General features: G+C 40.6%; 1 protein-coding gene across 4 annotated transcripts in view; it reads left to right on the forward strand.

Moving 5' to 3' along the window:
- Positions 1 to 15,089, forward strand: part of igsf9ba (immunoglobulin superfamily, member 9Ba) — a 58,112-nt gene that overhangs the window by 14,636 nt on the left and 28,387 nt on the right. For all 4 annotated transcript variants that reach the window (XM_077565385.1, XM_077565386.1, XM_077565387.1 and 1 more), the window contains exons 3-5: positions 2,036 to 2,182; positions 9,774 to 9,925; positions 14,002 to 14,119. In XM_077565385.1, coding sequence (XP_077421511.1) covers positions 2,036 to 2,182; positions 9,774 to 9,925; positions 14,002 to 14,119 — 417 coding nt within the window. The remainder of the gene's footprint in view (positions 1 to 2,035; positions 2,183 to 9,773; positions 9,926 to 14,001; positions 14,120 to 15,089) is intronic.

The following is a 15,089-nucleotide window of genomic DNA, read 5'->3' on the forward strand; positions in this document are numbered from 1 at the left end:
ACCAAAATGTCAGACATTTTGTGCCTTTTCTGGCATGTGTTATTCCGACTTTTTTTTCTGGGTCTGCTCACCTCAAGTTCCGCGTTCCTTAATGAAACTGACTTTGAGGAATGAATTCTGGGAGATGTGCTACCGAGGGAATTTTTGGAGGTCCACTTTGTTGCGTGTGAAAGCCCTCAAAATGATGATTTATTTGGCCTAAAATGGAGATTAGGATGCATTGCGGTTCACTCGAGCAGTCTGCGACTCCCTTGATCTCTAGAAGACACCGCCCGCCCCGACTCAGCACTTCAATGGCCGGCCCAAAAATAGACCCGATTTTTTTTTCAAGACAAACTGCATTTTTTTTTCTTCTTCTTTTCTCTGCAAGACTGCAGTCGCTGCTTCTCCTCCCCTCCCCGTGACTCCCATCGATTTTCTGCTAACAAAAAAAAAAAGTCCGTTTTCCACCCAAGCAACGGCGGCGATCCCGCGGTCAACCCGTCACATGTACGTACAGTTCCGCAAGAGCGACTTCCAAGGAACAGGGAGCGGGTCGTATATTGCGTTTACACATCAAAGTTTGCAAAGATGCTCGATCTGAGAACACTTGTCAGGCCGGGCAGAAGCGAACGTTTGAGTCTGTTGGGCTGTCAAAGGCGGCCGCGTGAAAACCCGAAGCTGCGAGACAGACAGCCGAGAGGCGGCGGATTTCGGCAGACTCGCTTTCTTCAACTTCTCCCTTCCCTTGTGATTCGCTCCTGTTTGAATTCCAATTTATCCTCAACTGTGAAGACGGAGACGGAAAAAAAAGTGTCAGGCTGGACAAGTTGTGTGTGAAACGTATGCCGCCTTTGAGATGGAAGGCTGTTTTTCCACCCGCACAGATACTTTTGAAGCCGCTTAAATTCTGGCCTCCAGGAATTACTGCTAAGCAGCTGCTCTGTTTTCAGGCCAGTTGGCCAATTTCACATATTAATTTGAGCTGGGATATAAACATGTTTGCACTTTTCAGAGGGTGTCACGAGCCTGTGTGGACTGTGCGCTAAAACCGGACTACGCCTTGGATTGGTCGCTAGCTAACAGAGGTGGAAAAACCAGGTCAAGAAAGTAAAAACCCTGCCAGAGTTTGGATTTAGCCACAGGTGCGTCTCATAATGACCTCGTTTACCTGACGGTTGAGTACAAGCACCTGTAGCTAAAACCAAACCGTGGCAGAGTTTTTACTTTCTGGACCTGGATTTCCCATCTCTGTTTGCAAACCTATGGCCAATGGAGTGTCACCTGTCAATCGGACGACACTTCAAGATGTAGTCAAAGACTACACCCAAGATTAGTCATGAGTAAATAATAGTCTGTCTGCGGCAGATTACGCCCAGATTAGTTGCCAGTCAATTTTGACAACCCAACCGTCACTGAAGCCTGTCTCAGCTGACTTGAGGTCAAATGAAAACTACACTCTTAATTGGTGGGTCGTCATTTGCGATCTGGTCCAGTTGACTGTGGCCAAAAGGCTACACCCTAAAACGGTTGCCGGTCAGTCTTAGTCTGTCAACAAAAAGCTTACTAACCTCAAACTGGTCGCCAATCAACCGCAGTCCCAAAGCAGGAATCGATCTCGTACTCAGAGGTGGCAAATCCAGGTCCAGAAAGTAAAAACCCTGCCACAGTTTGGCTTTAGCCCCTAGCTAGCTCCCTAGCAGGTAAACAAGCTAGCTAGCTATCACCTGGGGCTAAAACCAAACTGCTTTAGCCCCTAGCTAGCTCCCTAGCAGGTAAACAAGCTAGCTAGCTATCACCTGGGGCTAAAACCAAACTGCTTTAGCCCCTAGCTAGCTCCCTAGCAGGTAAACAAGCTAGCTAGCTAGCACCTGGGGCTAAAGCCAAACTGTGGGAGGGTTTTTACTTTCTGGACCTGGATTTGCCACCTCTGCCCGCACTGACCGCCCGAGAGTCATCCCTGTGAACCCACGACATGACCAATGACCTCGCCCATGAACATGCAGGTTTTTTTTTTTTGACAACTCTTCTTTTTGCGTTTCCTGCGCGGCCGCAGGTCGAGCCTCTCTGCACGGGAAGGCCTCCCTGCAGATCGAGCCGGTTCGCTCGGAGGACCAGGGCTGGTACGAATGCCGGGTCCTGATGCTGGAGCAACAGTACGACACCTTCCACAACGGCAGCTGGGTGCACCTCACGGTCAACGGTGAGTCTTCCCCACCTCGGTCGGCCATTTTAGCGCCACTGGGCCACTAGTGTTTGCCGCTAATGTCTTCCCTTGCCATCCACATTGCATATTGTGCTGCTTTTCACACTCAATGTTAAAAAGTTAGGTCATCAGCAACTTTTATTACACTCTCCTCAGCCATCATTTAAATTAAGAGTGTATATTTAATTGTTTTTATGTATTAATATAAGTGTTTGACTTGTTTTCTGGACTTGAATGTGAACATGTTGCTTAAAATATTGCTGTATTTCCCTGTTAGAATGATAAATACTACTACCATGACTACTATTGTAGCTACTTATATAATTAATATATACATATAATAATAATAATAATAATAATAATAATTATAGTAACAATAATAATTATAATAATCATAATAATAAATTGTATAATAATCATTCATCATAATATTATTATTACTATTATAATAAATTATATAGTAATACTAATAATAATTATTATTATTATATGTAATAACATTAATATATATTATATAATATATAATAATAATAATATTATTATTATTATTATACCAAAACAACAACCACTACTACTACTACTACTACACATGGGGCAGGTCAAAAGCCATAATCCTCACTTATTAAAAGATGAACTGAACCCCAAATGAACCCCACTGGAGAAACCTCGAGCAGACTCAAGACTCAATGGAGGACAGCTGTCTGCCTCGATCGGTTGCGTTCAAGAGTATTGGAAAAAAAAAATGACATTAACAATAATAATTCTATTGGAGAAAATATGAAGTAACAAGCCGACACTTTCTATTATAAATTGACCTAAAAACATCCTTTAAAATTCCACTATAGTTTTGTTTTGCACGTTTGATTGCCTTTTGCGGATTTTTTAAAAGCATCCGGTCTTTAAAAAATGCGGTAAAGGTTCCAGCGATGTGTGTTTTCATGAGGCCAGTTAGAGCGAGCCTCCGCTATTGATTGTGGTTTGTTTAAGGCGGTTGTGAGACGTCGTCTGCGAGCTATCAAAGTGATGACTGGGTGGGAAAATAACATATCTGCACCTTTTGAATTTCCCCCGCCAAGCCCCCCCCCCAGTGCATTAGTAAATTCTATGCAGTGTACTGCGTTTTATGTGAGGACTGCATTTTAGCTAGCTTCTTTTTTTTCTTTTTTTTTTTTTGCAGATGTGTGCGATGCAACAAAAAAAAAACCGTCTTCCCTGCACTATGCAGCACTTTTACTCACTTTCTAAACGGAAAGTTGATGATTTTTACACAATCTTTCACAGGTTTCTTAACCTCCTGTGTCATCCACACGTGTATTTCTGGTGTGTGAAATGTGATTATGCATATGTTTTACACAGGCTTGCAGAGCTCCCTATTTGAATAATGATGACAAGGTGCTGCATGTGGAATAGTGTACTGTAGAGGACCATTTATAAAGCCCGCAGCCCTGCATAATCACGCTGGAGTAAAACATGCTGATGTGTGTGAAGGCTGATTATGTTTTTTTTTTTTTTTTTTTTTCCTACGCCGTCGACATGAGAGCGTCCCCATTTCTGTGGCCGCCACGTAAGAGCCTCTGTCCCGCGTGGGGAGTGAATAGGTCAGACTGTTGCGCCCGGCGTCACCTGCGCGCTTTTATGAATGTCTTGTTGTTGTGCGGGCATACTGCACCTCTGTCGCTTTGCCTCATCAGTATTCATGCTCAACTTCCTGCTGCAGAGCTCTTCAAATCCTGTCAGGCCTTTTTAACAGCAACTAATAATATCCCAAATAATCTTATCTACATTCAGACTTTTCCTTGTGCGGTCATTTTTTTCCGCTCTACTTTGTGTGTGTCAATGCGGTGTTGCCACACAAAAGGAACCCGCCGAGGTCGATCCTAATTTGGCTCCGTGCTTGGGCGGTGTTAGATGAATTGAAGACTCCAAATTGTCCGTAGGTGTGAAGGGGAGTCTGGATGGCTGTTTGTATGTGCCAAAATTGGCCATATTAAAGCATTATACTCATATTCGTATACCATTTAACTCATTTGCTCCCAAAAACGTATTAAAACCTTCTATTTTAAATATTGCAATGGTCCCAAAAATTTATTCATACGTCTTTTTATGTTTTTATTTATTTATGCTAGAGCATACAGAAGGCTTTGATGTGGCCTCTGACCTGAAAAAACCCCCAAAACGCTTAAAGCAATGGTAATTATTAAAACGGCCAGCAGGTGGCAGAAGAGTATACGAGATCAACAGGCTCATTTTGCAAAAAAACAATTTTCCCCAGTGTTTCAAACAGATTTGTGAATAATGCTGAAACTTAGCTATATTCTAATGCTAATTGCTCCAAAACGGAAATAGATACAAATATACTTTTCTGTCCTGATGAAAGAAGAGACTCTAATCTTTCTTTTGGTAGGGTTCCATGTTTTTATAGCAATAGAACACAATATTCTGTGGGCCTTGCAAAATCTGTCAAAATCCAGTAAAACAGCCGGGAGCGAAGGAGGTTGCTTCAATGAAAAGGGCCAGGAGTGAATGAGTTAATAACCGAATCCTGAATCAGTTTGAATAAGTTACTAATTGTACGTTTGCCTAAAAACACATCAGTCCAAAAAATTAAATAAATAAATTTGAGCATAGTTGTAAATTGGAGTGCAATTATATAGCGATTTAGCAAGCCTCATATTTACTTTTTGAAACCATATCAGAAATTCAAAATATAACAAGACAGTAAGCCGCCAATGCGCTAATGTCATGCCACGTCAGCCTATGGAAAAGTTTTCCTTTTTAGTTTAAAATAGCTTACTGTAACCTCCAGGGTCCCACGGCCTTACACTGGCCAATGGCAAAACCCCGGGTGTTTTTTCACTCTTGGTAAAGTTTTAAATCCATCCGTGCCATACATCCATGTTGTGTGTTTTGTCTTAGCTAACTAGCGCTAAGCTAACCTAGGATGCTTTGCCTCTCCGGTCCTGCTTCCATGTTTGCAAATGAAAATACATTTCTAGTAAATGTGCACACTCCATAGATGAGTGTGCTCAACACTCTTTGCATATTTGAATGATTCAAAAAAAAAACATTGTCAAGTTTATAAAATGAGATTTCAAAATCATGAAAAATGAAGCCCTTGTTTATGCAAATTCTTCGGGCATGTTCAGTGAAAGCGCTGAAACTGTCAATCAAATGACACTATGTCTAACATCTTTCTTATGCCAAAATATCCCCACATGTTGGGACTGTGAAATATATCACTTACAACCTCTGATGGCTGGAATATATCCCGCCGAGTCGTTGCGGGGTTATCTACGCACCTACGCATCTACCACTTGAGGTGCTAACAATTAGCTAACTTGCGAGCTAACGGGTTTGGCAGGCTCCTCTGAGTAGATGCCGCCGTGGACGGGTTTTTGTAAATTGTGGCATCCAGGGAAGATGCATTTTCAAGGTCTGGGCATAGCTAGCTAGCTAGCTAGCTAAATGCGCAGTAGTGGTAGAAATGGACCATGTCATTTGTAATTAAATAACTCGCATCGAATATCTTTAACAGCGCTATAAACAGTATTGTAAAGAATTATTGTGTTGGTTTGCTAATAAAAAAAAATACAATTAAAAAATAAATACTGCAATGTGGTGTAATTTTCTTCCCTTATCATCGACTCATAGATGCAAAAAAAAAATCAATCAAATGCACTTAATTCCATTTGCGTTACTAGTTTGAACCCAGCAGTTTTAAAGAGTGTAACAATCGTATTGATCTTAAAATTCTTACTTTAAAAAACAAAAACAAAAAAAACATTATGTTTACATACCGTACTTACTATTTTCTGCCATCCACTGTAAATATAACATAACAAAATTCTTAACTGATTTTTAATGTTCCCAGTCCAAACTCCTGACCTACCACTGCAATCTGAACGGAGATAAAAAAAAAAAAGGCAAAAGGGCAGCAGCGATGTCATGGCGTAGCCTCAAAGCGCTACGAGTCCGCTTGGTTTGCTCTGAAAACGCCTTCAAGAAAATATGACAATGTTGGCGTTGGTTCAGAGCGCGCACATCAAACACGACAAGTGGCGAGTGCAAGTGTGAGGGAAGCAGGTGCCGTCCTCGTCCGCATAGCCTTTTGCTTTTTTCTCCTGTTTACATATGCGTGCACGCACACACACACACATAGACACACTCCTCCTTTGGAGTTCCTGTTCGGTGGCCTTCGCTTCCTGCCAAGCGGACGGCGCATTAGTGCCCACTCAGTGGCAGGTGTCAGATGGCGAGGCCTTGTGCCCGAAAAAGGACAGTGAGGCCAGTCTCCCTCCGGTCTGCCTCCCTCCTCCTCTTCCTCCTCTTCTTCCTCCTGTCTAGTCTGACTGGTGCTTCCCTTCACTGTGCTTTTCACGCATCACTCACAGACATCAAGACAACGCTCAACGTGAGGAAAAAAAACAGACCTTGTGTCATGGCCATTGACTGTCATTGTGACCCTAAAGGCAAGATACAAGCTTATTAGCATATTCTTATTAAGTGTGGCCCTGGAATTAGTTTATTTTAGAGGCAGAGACAATATATTACTGGGTTATTTATACCCAGCGCATTGGGTTGAGGATTTGATCCAACCCATTGGGTCAAGATTTTGATACAAGGGGTAAAAACTACCCATACTGATGAGTGAAATCTACCAAGAAAAAAAAAAAAAAGGGTTAAAGGTTCATTGGGGTTAAAAAATTATGTGTGTGTGTGTGTGTGTGTGTATACATATATATATATATATATATATTAGGGGTGTGAATTGCCTAGTACCTGGCAATTCGATTCATAGGTCACGATTCGATTTGATACCGATTAATCCCGGTACAAATCTAAAAATTGATTAGTGCGATTTTTAAAAAAAATGTTTTACTCAAATTTAGAAAATACTAATCAGTATTATTTATCTGAAAATTCGGGTGTATAACTGAGCCACTGCATTTAACAAACAGGTTGCAGTCTGTTTCATGTTTGAACAGCACTGAAATAAAAGGCTTAATGTTCCATTAATATAACATTCTTCCATATCTAATGTGTGAATCCTAACGTTTTGTTGAATATTACACATAAAAAATTGATGTTTAAAAATCTATTTGGCCGCATATCGAATCGATTCGAGAATTGCGCGCTGTAATATCGCGATATATTGCCGAATCGAATTTTTCTAACACCCCTAATATATATATATATATATATATATTTTTTTTTTTATTTATTTATTTTTTATTTTTTTACAAGAATGTAAGAAGTAGCTCTCCTCATCCACGCTGACCCGGATTCGAACCCTGATCCATATGTCCAAAGTCAGCACTGAGCCACTTTAGCCACCACCTACATTGCATTACACTTACATCAACAAGTACAAAAATGGCGACCAGCCTCAGCTTTTTAGCTGTCAATGAATCCGTGGAGGTCAGCAACATGAACCGCTACACCACCCTCGGAAATGGCATTCAGGACGTTCCCCTTGTTTCTCTGTGGTCCAGTTCAACCTGAAATATTTGAGGTTGGTGAAGCGGGACGTCACCACTCGGGATGCATTGCGGTTCACTTGAGCGGTCCTTCAAAGAACACATTGTGCGGGCAAGGATGCGTGGCCCCGAAAGAGCACAAGAATGGGACCTCTTTAATGTGTATAATTGATGACGGGCGGGCTGCCGTTAAGTAGGACGGCGTCGTGACGCTCGGCTTACTTTTTTTAGCGGAACAACGCCGGTGTTTCGCTGTACCTGACAATGGAGTCCCAAGTTGAGCAATGTACCCGCCGTCGCCGCCACGCTGCGTGTGCAGCTTGTTTGCTGTCACAATATGCTCGTTCCCACAAGAGGCAACGAAATTGGGGCTAGAATTAAAAGTAGCGAGAGAACAACATTCGCCGTGGTTGCATAATAAATATGTCGGTCTATGAATTTCAGCATCTGTGTGTGTGCATCCTTAAAACTGTTGAGTCAAAAATAACCCAATTTTGGTTAAAAACAGTGCTGTCAAATTAATTAATCACAAAAAAAATATTGCATTAATCATGTATTAACGCAGATTAATCACACTATTCATTTTGACCCGCAGATGATCCTTAAGATTGACAGTAAAGCATTTAATAAAATATGCGTATGAAATTCAGAATATTTGTTCATGTCAAAGTATTGGGGTAATTTTTTTCCCCATTTTAAATTATGCAAGTAATTAACTGATTAGAACAAGAGGAGGATGAGCATGTGCAGTGGATTTTTTTTTTTTTGAAGACGTCCTCATAACATTAAATGTTGAAAAAAATACAGGCGCGCTTTAAATTTGGCGGGTGAAAAATGTTGATAAAAAGACATTTTAATTAAGCGACTTATCGGGATTAATCAAAATTCTAAAATGTGAATAATCTAATTAAAAAAGTAAATCACTTGACGGCACTAGTTAAAAAAAAGGACAAACCACCTAGTTGTGTAAAATGGCGGGGGGGGGCGGGGGGCGCTTGTACAAAAATGTTTACGCAGAACGTAGGGTCAGTCTAATTTTTGACCTTATTATTATTACATTATGATATTTTGACATGGGCTATCGGCTATTCAGTCATATATTCAGAGATTTCTTACAAAGTCGTCCTACCTAACTCTAACCCTTAAAACTGTTGTTGGGGTCAAAAATAACCCAATCTCGGCCAAAAATTTGGACCGGCTCGCTATTTGGGTCAATTTGACCCGAACTTTGGGTTGTTTTGTATCACACAAAAAGTCTATGAAACAACCCAGAAAGTTGGGTCAAATTGACCCAAGTAGTAGGTCAGTCAAATTTTTGACCAAAATTGGGTTATTTTTGACTTAGCACTTTTAGTGTGTTAATTAGGGAGCAAGCTGGACCATTAGTTGGTGAGACGGCGCATCGCAACTTTCCCAGCAAGTGGCCCACTTGTCGTCTGTCTTTAAAATGAGCACCCTGCCACTATTTATCATCCCGATACTGAAATACTCAAAGGGGAAGAAAAAAAACTCAAGGAAGGTTTATTGGCCTCCGGGTCACTGGTGACAAGCTTCTTCTTGGAGGCTGCCGGTGAAGCTTAGGAGCATCAGGAGGTAAAACGAGGACATCACCAAGAGGCTCCTTTTGGATTTTAAGCAAGTGTGGTGTTTAAGAAATCCCGTTTTTGTTCATCAGCCATCAAAGTGGTTCGAGTTCTACAAACGTTTAGCTTTTAGCTAGAAGCTACTTCCCTGTAGCCAACACGATGGTTCGTCATTTCAATAAATAAACACCTCTTCCGCATAATGCATCCTTCAAGTTTAATTCCACTACTCTCTACAAACAACACCTCCCTCAAATAAATGATGAAATAAATGCCTCTCCCCTAATAATGTCTCCTTCAACCAAACACCTGGCATTCTCAGCACTTGACCAATTAACAAATAAATAAACGTGTGGATCACTCTTCAGATGGGTAAACGAACGCTTCTCCTCAAATTGATGCCTCTTTCAAATAAACGACTGTTACTACCAACTGTTTACTAAATAAACACCTTACCGGCTTAAGTGCCCGCTATGTTGTCTTTATTAGATTTGAGTAACTTTTATTCCGCTTTTTATCTCCCAACAGCGCCGCCAACATTTACATCGACGCCGCCGCAGTATGTGGAGGCGAAGGAAGGGGGCAGCATCCTGCTCAGCTGCTCTGCCCAGGGAAACCCCAAACCCGTAATCAGCTGGCTGAGGGAGGGGGAGGAGCTTGCCACCAACGCTAAATATTCGGTGAGACAAAAAAAATGGATGGCGTCTGCCGTTGAGATTTTTGAGGCCGCTCTACTACGGGAGCGCGTATCCCTCCACAGATGGCGCCCATCTGTCCCTAAAGTATTATTTTATCACTCACTTTGGCTTATATCGGTTGATCGTGTTGTTTTGTCATCATTTGGAGTGACTCTCGGGAATGAGGGGCACTCAAGCAAAATCTTTCAAACATTCAGCACTGAGTCATGTTTCATTTATGAAGATGGTGATAATAAGCAGACTTTATTAGCGGCTTACAATATTGATTAGTCGGCTAGACCATGACTTGAACCAGCATGACTCATTCAGGTGCTGCCGACTTTCCTGTAAAGATGAAAAGTCATTGCTTTTTATTTTATTGGGTTGTGTGAGTTTTATTTTTTATGAACAAACGCTCCAGTAGTGCAGTCCGCCATTTATCTGGCACAGCAAGCCTTGGGAACAGTTTATATAAACAACGTTTGAGGCCTTACTGTATTTTATTTAAAATTTGTGTGATTTCTGTGCACTCTATTATTTTATTTTCAGTATAAATAAACAGTAGTTGCGCAGTATTTTTGTTTTTTATTGTATTTTTTTCATGCCTTTTTTTTGTGTAATTGTTGTTTTAATTTCTATTATTCCTATGTAGTTTTTTTATTATTGTGGGGGTCTACTATTTTTTATTTTCTAGTTTTGTACTTTTATTTTTATTGCATGCTCATGGATATATATATATATATATATATATATATATATATATATATATATATATATATATATGTATATATATATTTTTTTATTTTATTTTATTTTATTATTTTTATTATTTTTATTTATTTTTTTATTTTTATTTTTTTATTTAACAAGTATTTTTTTATTTTTTTTATTTTACATAGCGCTTTTTACATTTTGGATTTTCTTTTCCTTTTCGTTTCCATTTCTTGAGTTATTTTGCAGAGTTATTCAAAGAAGTCTAATCCAGATCGGAATCCATGTGAATGTCAATAGCCGCATGCTCTCTCTCCACCAGTCGCATTCACTAAACACAGACCTTCACTAAATGATTGGACAACATTCTGATTCATTATTAATTGCAGACACCCATATTACATTAGTCCTCATTTGAATGCTTTGCTTCAAATCAAGTAAGAAAAAAATCCAGAACTGAGCAGAGTGCTTATCAGCTGTCCCCTGATATTTTTTCTTCTTGGGAAACGCGTGCTAAGAAGCTTGTCCAAGTGTGTGTGTCTGTATTTGTGTGTGTGTGTGTGTGTGTGTGTATGTGCTGGCGTGTTTGCTCACCAGCATGCTCTCGCTTCCACAGAGACTCGCCAGAGAAATGCAGGAATGTGTCAGACAGGGGCCGGAGAGGACTGGCTGGGGGGGGGAGTTGGCGTTGGGGCATCGTCATGGTGCTGGCTTTACTTAATTTTATTGCTTTATGTGCACAGGGAAAAGGTTACATACAATGAAGATGTTAAACAAAATGGCGTTCTTGTAACTTGTCCTGTAAGTGATTTGTAGCTTGATGTGAGGATTGATGTGTTGCCTTCACGGGAACTCTGACAGCATTATGAGCCTTTCCAATTCAAATCCATTAGAAAGTGCCACTAGGCTTATGCAGGGGTGCACATAAGTGGTGCGCAGGTGCGCATGTGTACTGTATATAGTCATGTGCACGCCAGATTTGATTGCCTCAGTTTGCATTTGCTTTCGCAGCCATTGAAGTCTGTTATTGCAGCTCAGACTGTGAGCAGGGCACCTCACAGTCGAAAAGTCAAGTTAATAGCCATGATTGCTTCCTCGGGTTCAATTCAGAATAAAAGACGTCTATACCATCAAAGTCTATGAACAGTATTACTTGCGTTTATGCCCGTCTCGTTGTGCTGCACCTTCGACGGTCCGTCAAAATAAAAGTTTAGGGGGGGGGCAATACATTTTTTGTTGCCTTGTGGAAAAACTCAATGGTTGAAGGCCACGTCAACATGCTAACTTAATTGTGGTAGAGAATTTGTTCTTTTTTTATAAAGCAGGAATTGGTATTGTTACTTGCATATATAGCTGTGGTATAGCATGTTAAAAAATAAAACTGATGAAAAAAAATTATCAGTCACATTAAAATGGCGTATGGTCTCCACATGTTAACATTAGATCACTCTTTAATCAACATTCACACAAAAACATTTCTACACTGTCCATATTTCTTTTGCATATTCTACAAATTCCTCTCTTGTTTGTCGCTAACATGAATAAACATCTGCAGTTGAGAAAATCAATGCCTCCCCCCAAATAACGTTTCCTTCAAATACAATCCTGGTACTCTCTGCAGCCGAGTAGACACTGCGGCTACGTGAATAAACACCTCTCCCCATATAAAACCTCTACTGTACATAAAAGAAACACCTGGTACTCTCTGCAGCTGAGTAGATAAATGCCTTTCCCCAAAAAGACACCTCCTTCAATAAATGCCTGCTAATCTCTGCAGTGGAGTAAATAAACACCTCGCCGCAAATAAGGCCTCCTTCACATCAAAGTGTGGTAGTTTCTACAGCTGAATAAATAAATGCCTTGTCCCAAATAGTTGCCACCTTCAATAAATTCCTAGTATTCTCTGCGGCTACGTGAATAAACACATCTCCCCATATAAAACCTCTACTGTACAAAAAAGAAGCACCCCATACTCTCTGCACCTGAGTAAATAAACACCTCGCCCCAAATAAGGCCTCCTTCACATCAAGGTGTGGTCGTTTCTACAGCTGAATAAATAAATGCCTTGCCCCAAATAGTTGCCACCTTCAATACATGTGTAGTATTCGATGCGGCTATGTGAATAAACACCTCTCCCCATATAACCTTTACTATACATAAAAGAAACACCTGGTACTCTCTGCAGCTGAGTAGATAAATGCCTTTCCCCAAAAAGACACCTTCTTCAATAAATGCCTGCTAATCTCTGCAGTGGAGTAAATAAACACCTCGCTGCAAATAAGGCCTCCTTCACATCAAAGTGTGGTAGTTTCTACAGCTGAATAAATAAAGGACTTGCCCCAAATAGTTGCCACATTCAATACATTCCTAGTATTCTCTGTGGCTACGTGAATAAACACCTCTCCCCAAATAAAACCTCTACTGTACATAAAAGAAGCACCCCATACTCTCTGCAGCTGAGTAAATAAACACCTCGCCCCAAATAAGGCCTCCTTCACATCAAGGTGTGGTCGTTTCTACAGCTGAATAAATAAATGCCTTGCCCCAAATAGTTGCCACCTTCAATACATGTGTAGTATTCGATGCGGCTATGTGAATAAACACCTCTCCCCATATAACCTCCACTGTACATAAAAGAAGCACCCCATACTCTCAGCTGAGTAAATAAATGCCTTTCCTCAAATAGCACCGCCTTCACATATGTGTAAATGTTTGATACTTACTTTGGTTGAGTAAATAAATGCCTTTGCCAAATGATAATTTATTAGAACAAGTGCTGGTACTCTCTGCAGCTGAGTTTATATATGCCATCAATGCCTTCCCCCAAATAAATTTCCCCTTCAATAAATGTCTGATCCCCTAATGAGGATGAAAAACATTTGGAGAAAATACAGCTTATGTCTTTGCCTGGCTTTGATGTGAATGCAAACCAAACTGCCAAGGTCTCCCAAGTTTGCTCTCTTTTGGAAAGTCCTCATTAATTGTTTCCTAGGCCTCAAAATGGATCTATTTCACAGCTTTCCGCTGTTTGCTTCACACTTTGACTCTCATCCTGTCACGCGCTCACTGCGCGACAAACGCAACGTGTTGCGAGCGAGCAGTCGCTCACAGCACGTCAGACGGAGAATACGCGCTGGCGTCTCTTGGCCAAGTTCTGCGAGCTTCGCTCTTTTCTCCCTCGGCTGCTCCGACTACAGCTGTGTGTGACTTGAATGGATGCCGCTTCACAACCTGTTGCATAATTTAGAGAGGAAGGTTGCGGGGGGTCTCACGTGTTTCTTTATTGGTTCTCTTTGAGCAAGCTCAGCAACAAGAAGTGTATGTTCATACCATCTTCAAAATGTAGTTTTTATTTTTATTTTTCTTAGGTGCACGACGGAAGCCTGACCATCCTGGCCATCACCCGCGACGACAGGGGGGCGTATACGTGCAGAGCCTACAGCGACCAGGGGGAGGTGCTGCACACCACCCGTCTGCTGGTGCAAGGTACGAGTCGGTTGAGACCTCCCGAAAAAGTAGTGTTTGTGGCCAACTATATACTGTTCTAGTAGTCTAGTAATGAACTACTAGTGCCTGGACTCGGGGGGCATAATCAGCACTTGCTATTCTCCTTCACATTAACAAATGAATCCGACTAAACTCAAATAATAAGTCAACAGTTGATGTTGACTTGAAATTCAAATACAACCTTGCATTGTGAGCAACATTCTGCTTCACATCATCGAAAGAGCTCACTGTTATTTTTTAATTTTTTTTATTTTATTTTATTTTTCTGGAAAAAAAAAAGAGCTCACTGTTAGACGTTTGTGCGTGTTACTCTTTCCCCTCCATTAACTGTGATAGGCCGACACGTGTCTCCCGTGCAGCTCAACTCCTGCGAGGCTTGACATAACGTAAACGACAAGCAGGTATTAACCTTAAAACACAACAAGGGAAGTTCTAAAAAATGTTTTTCTTCTCTCTTGGGTTCGCCTACGTCCGCCTTGCCTGTCAAGGTTTGCCTGTCAATGCTATGCCATTCACGCTATCTGTCAAGCGGTTGCCTTGGAACGTTCATGAATCACAACATCTTATGCTACAGAAAAAAATCGGGATGATTTTGAATCATGTCGAAAACAAAGGCTACTGGTCCAAGTGCCCTACTATGATTTGATGTCTATATTCAAAAATGTTGACTGCCTATTTCATGTACATTTCAAGAGACACAAATATAATATTTAAAATATTTATATAAAAATTTTAATGTTATCAATTAAAATTTTGAAAATAGGCACACAAAAAAAATCAACAATTTTTGGTGTATTTTTCTCTCTGTTGTGAAGATAAACAAATACAAAATTACCAAGTATTTATTCTAAAACAGTCAAATGTTCTGCCTGTAATTCTTATCTTTATTATTTTTTAATACGCATTAAGGCCCCAATAATAAATTATTTTATTCATTATATATTTTTTA

Source organism: Vanacampus margaritifer, chromosome 5, assembly GCF_051991255.1.
Source record: "Vanacampus margaritifer isolate UIUO_Vmar chromosome 5, RoL_Vmar_1.0, whole genome shotgun sequence".
Classification (NCBI taxonomy): Eukaryota; Metazoa; Chordata; class Actinopteri; order Syngnathiformes; family Syngnathidae; genus Vanacampus; species Vanacampus margaritifer.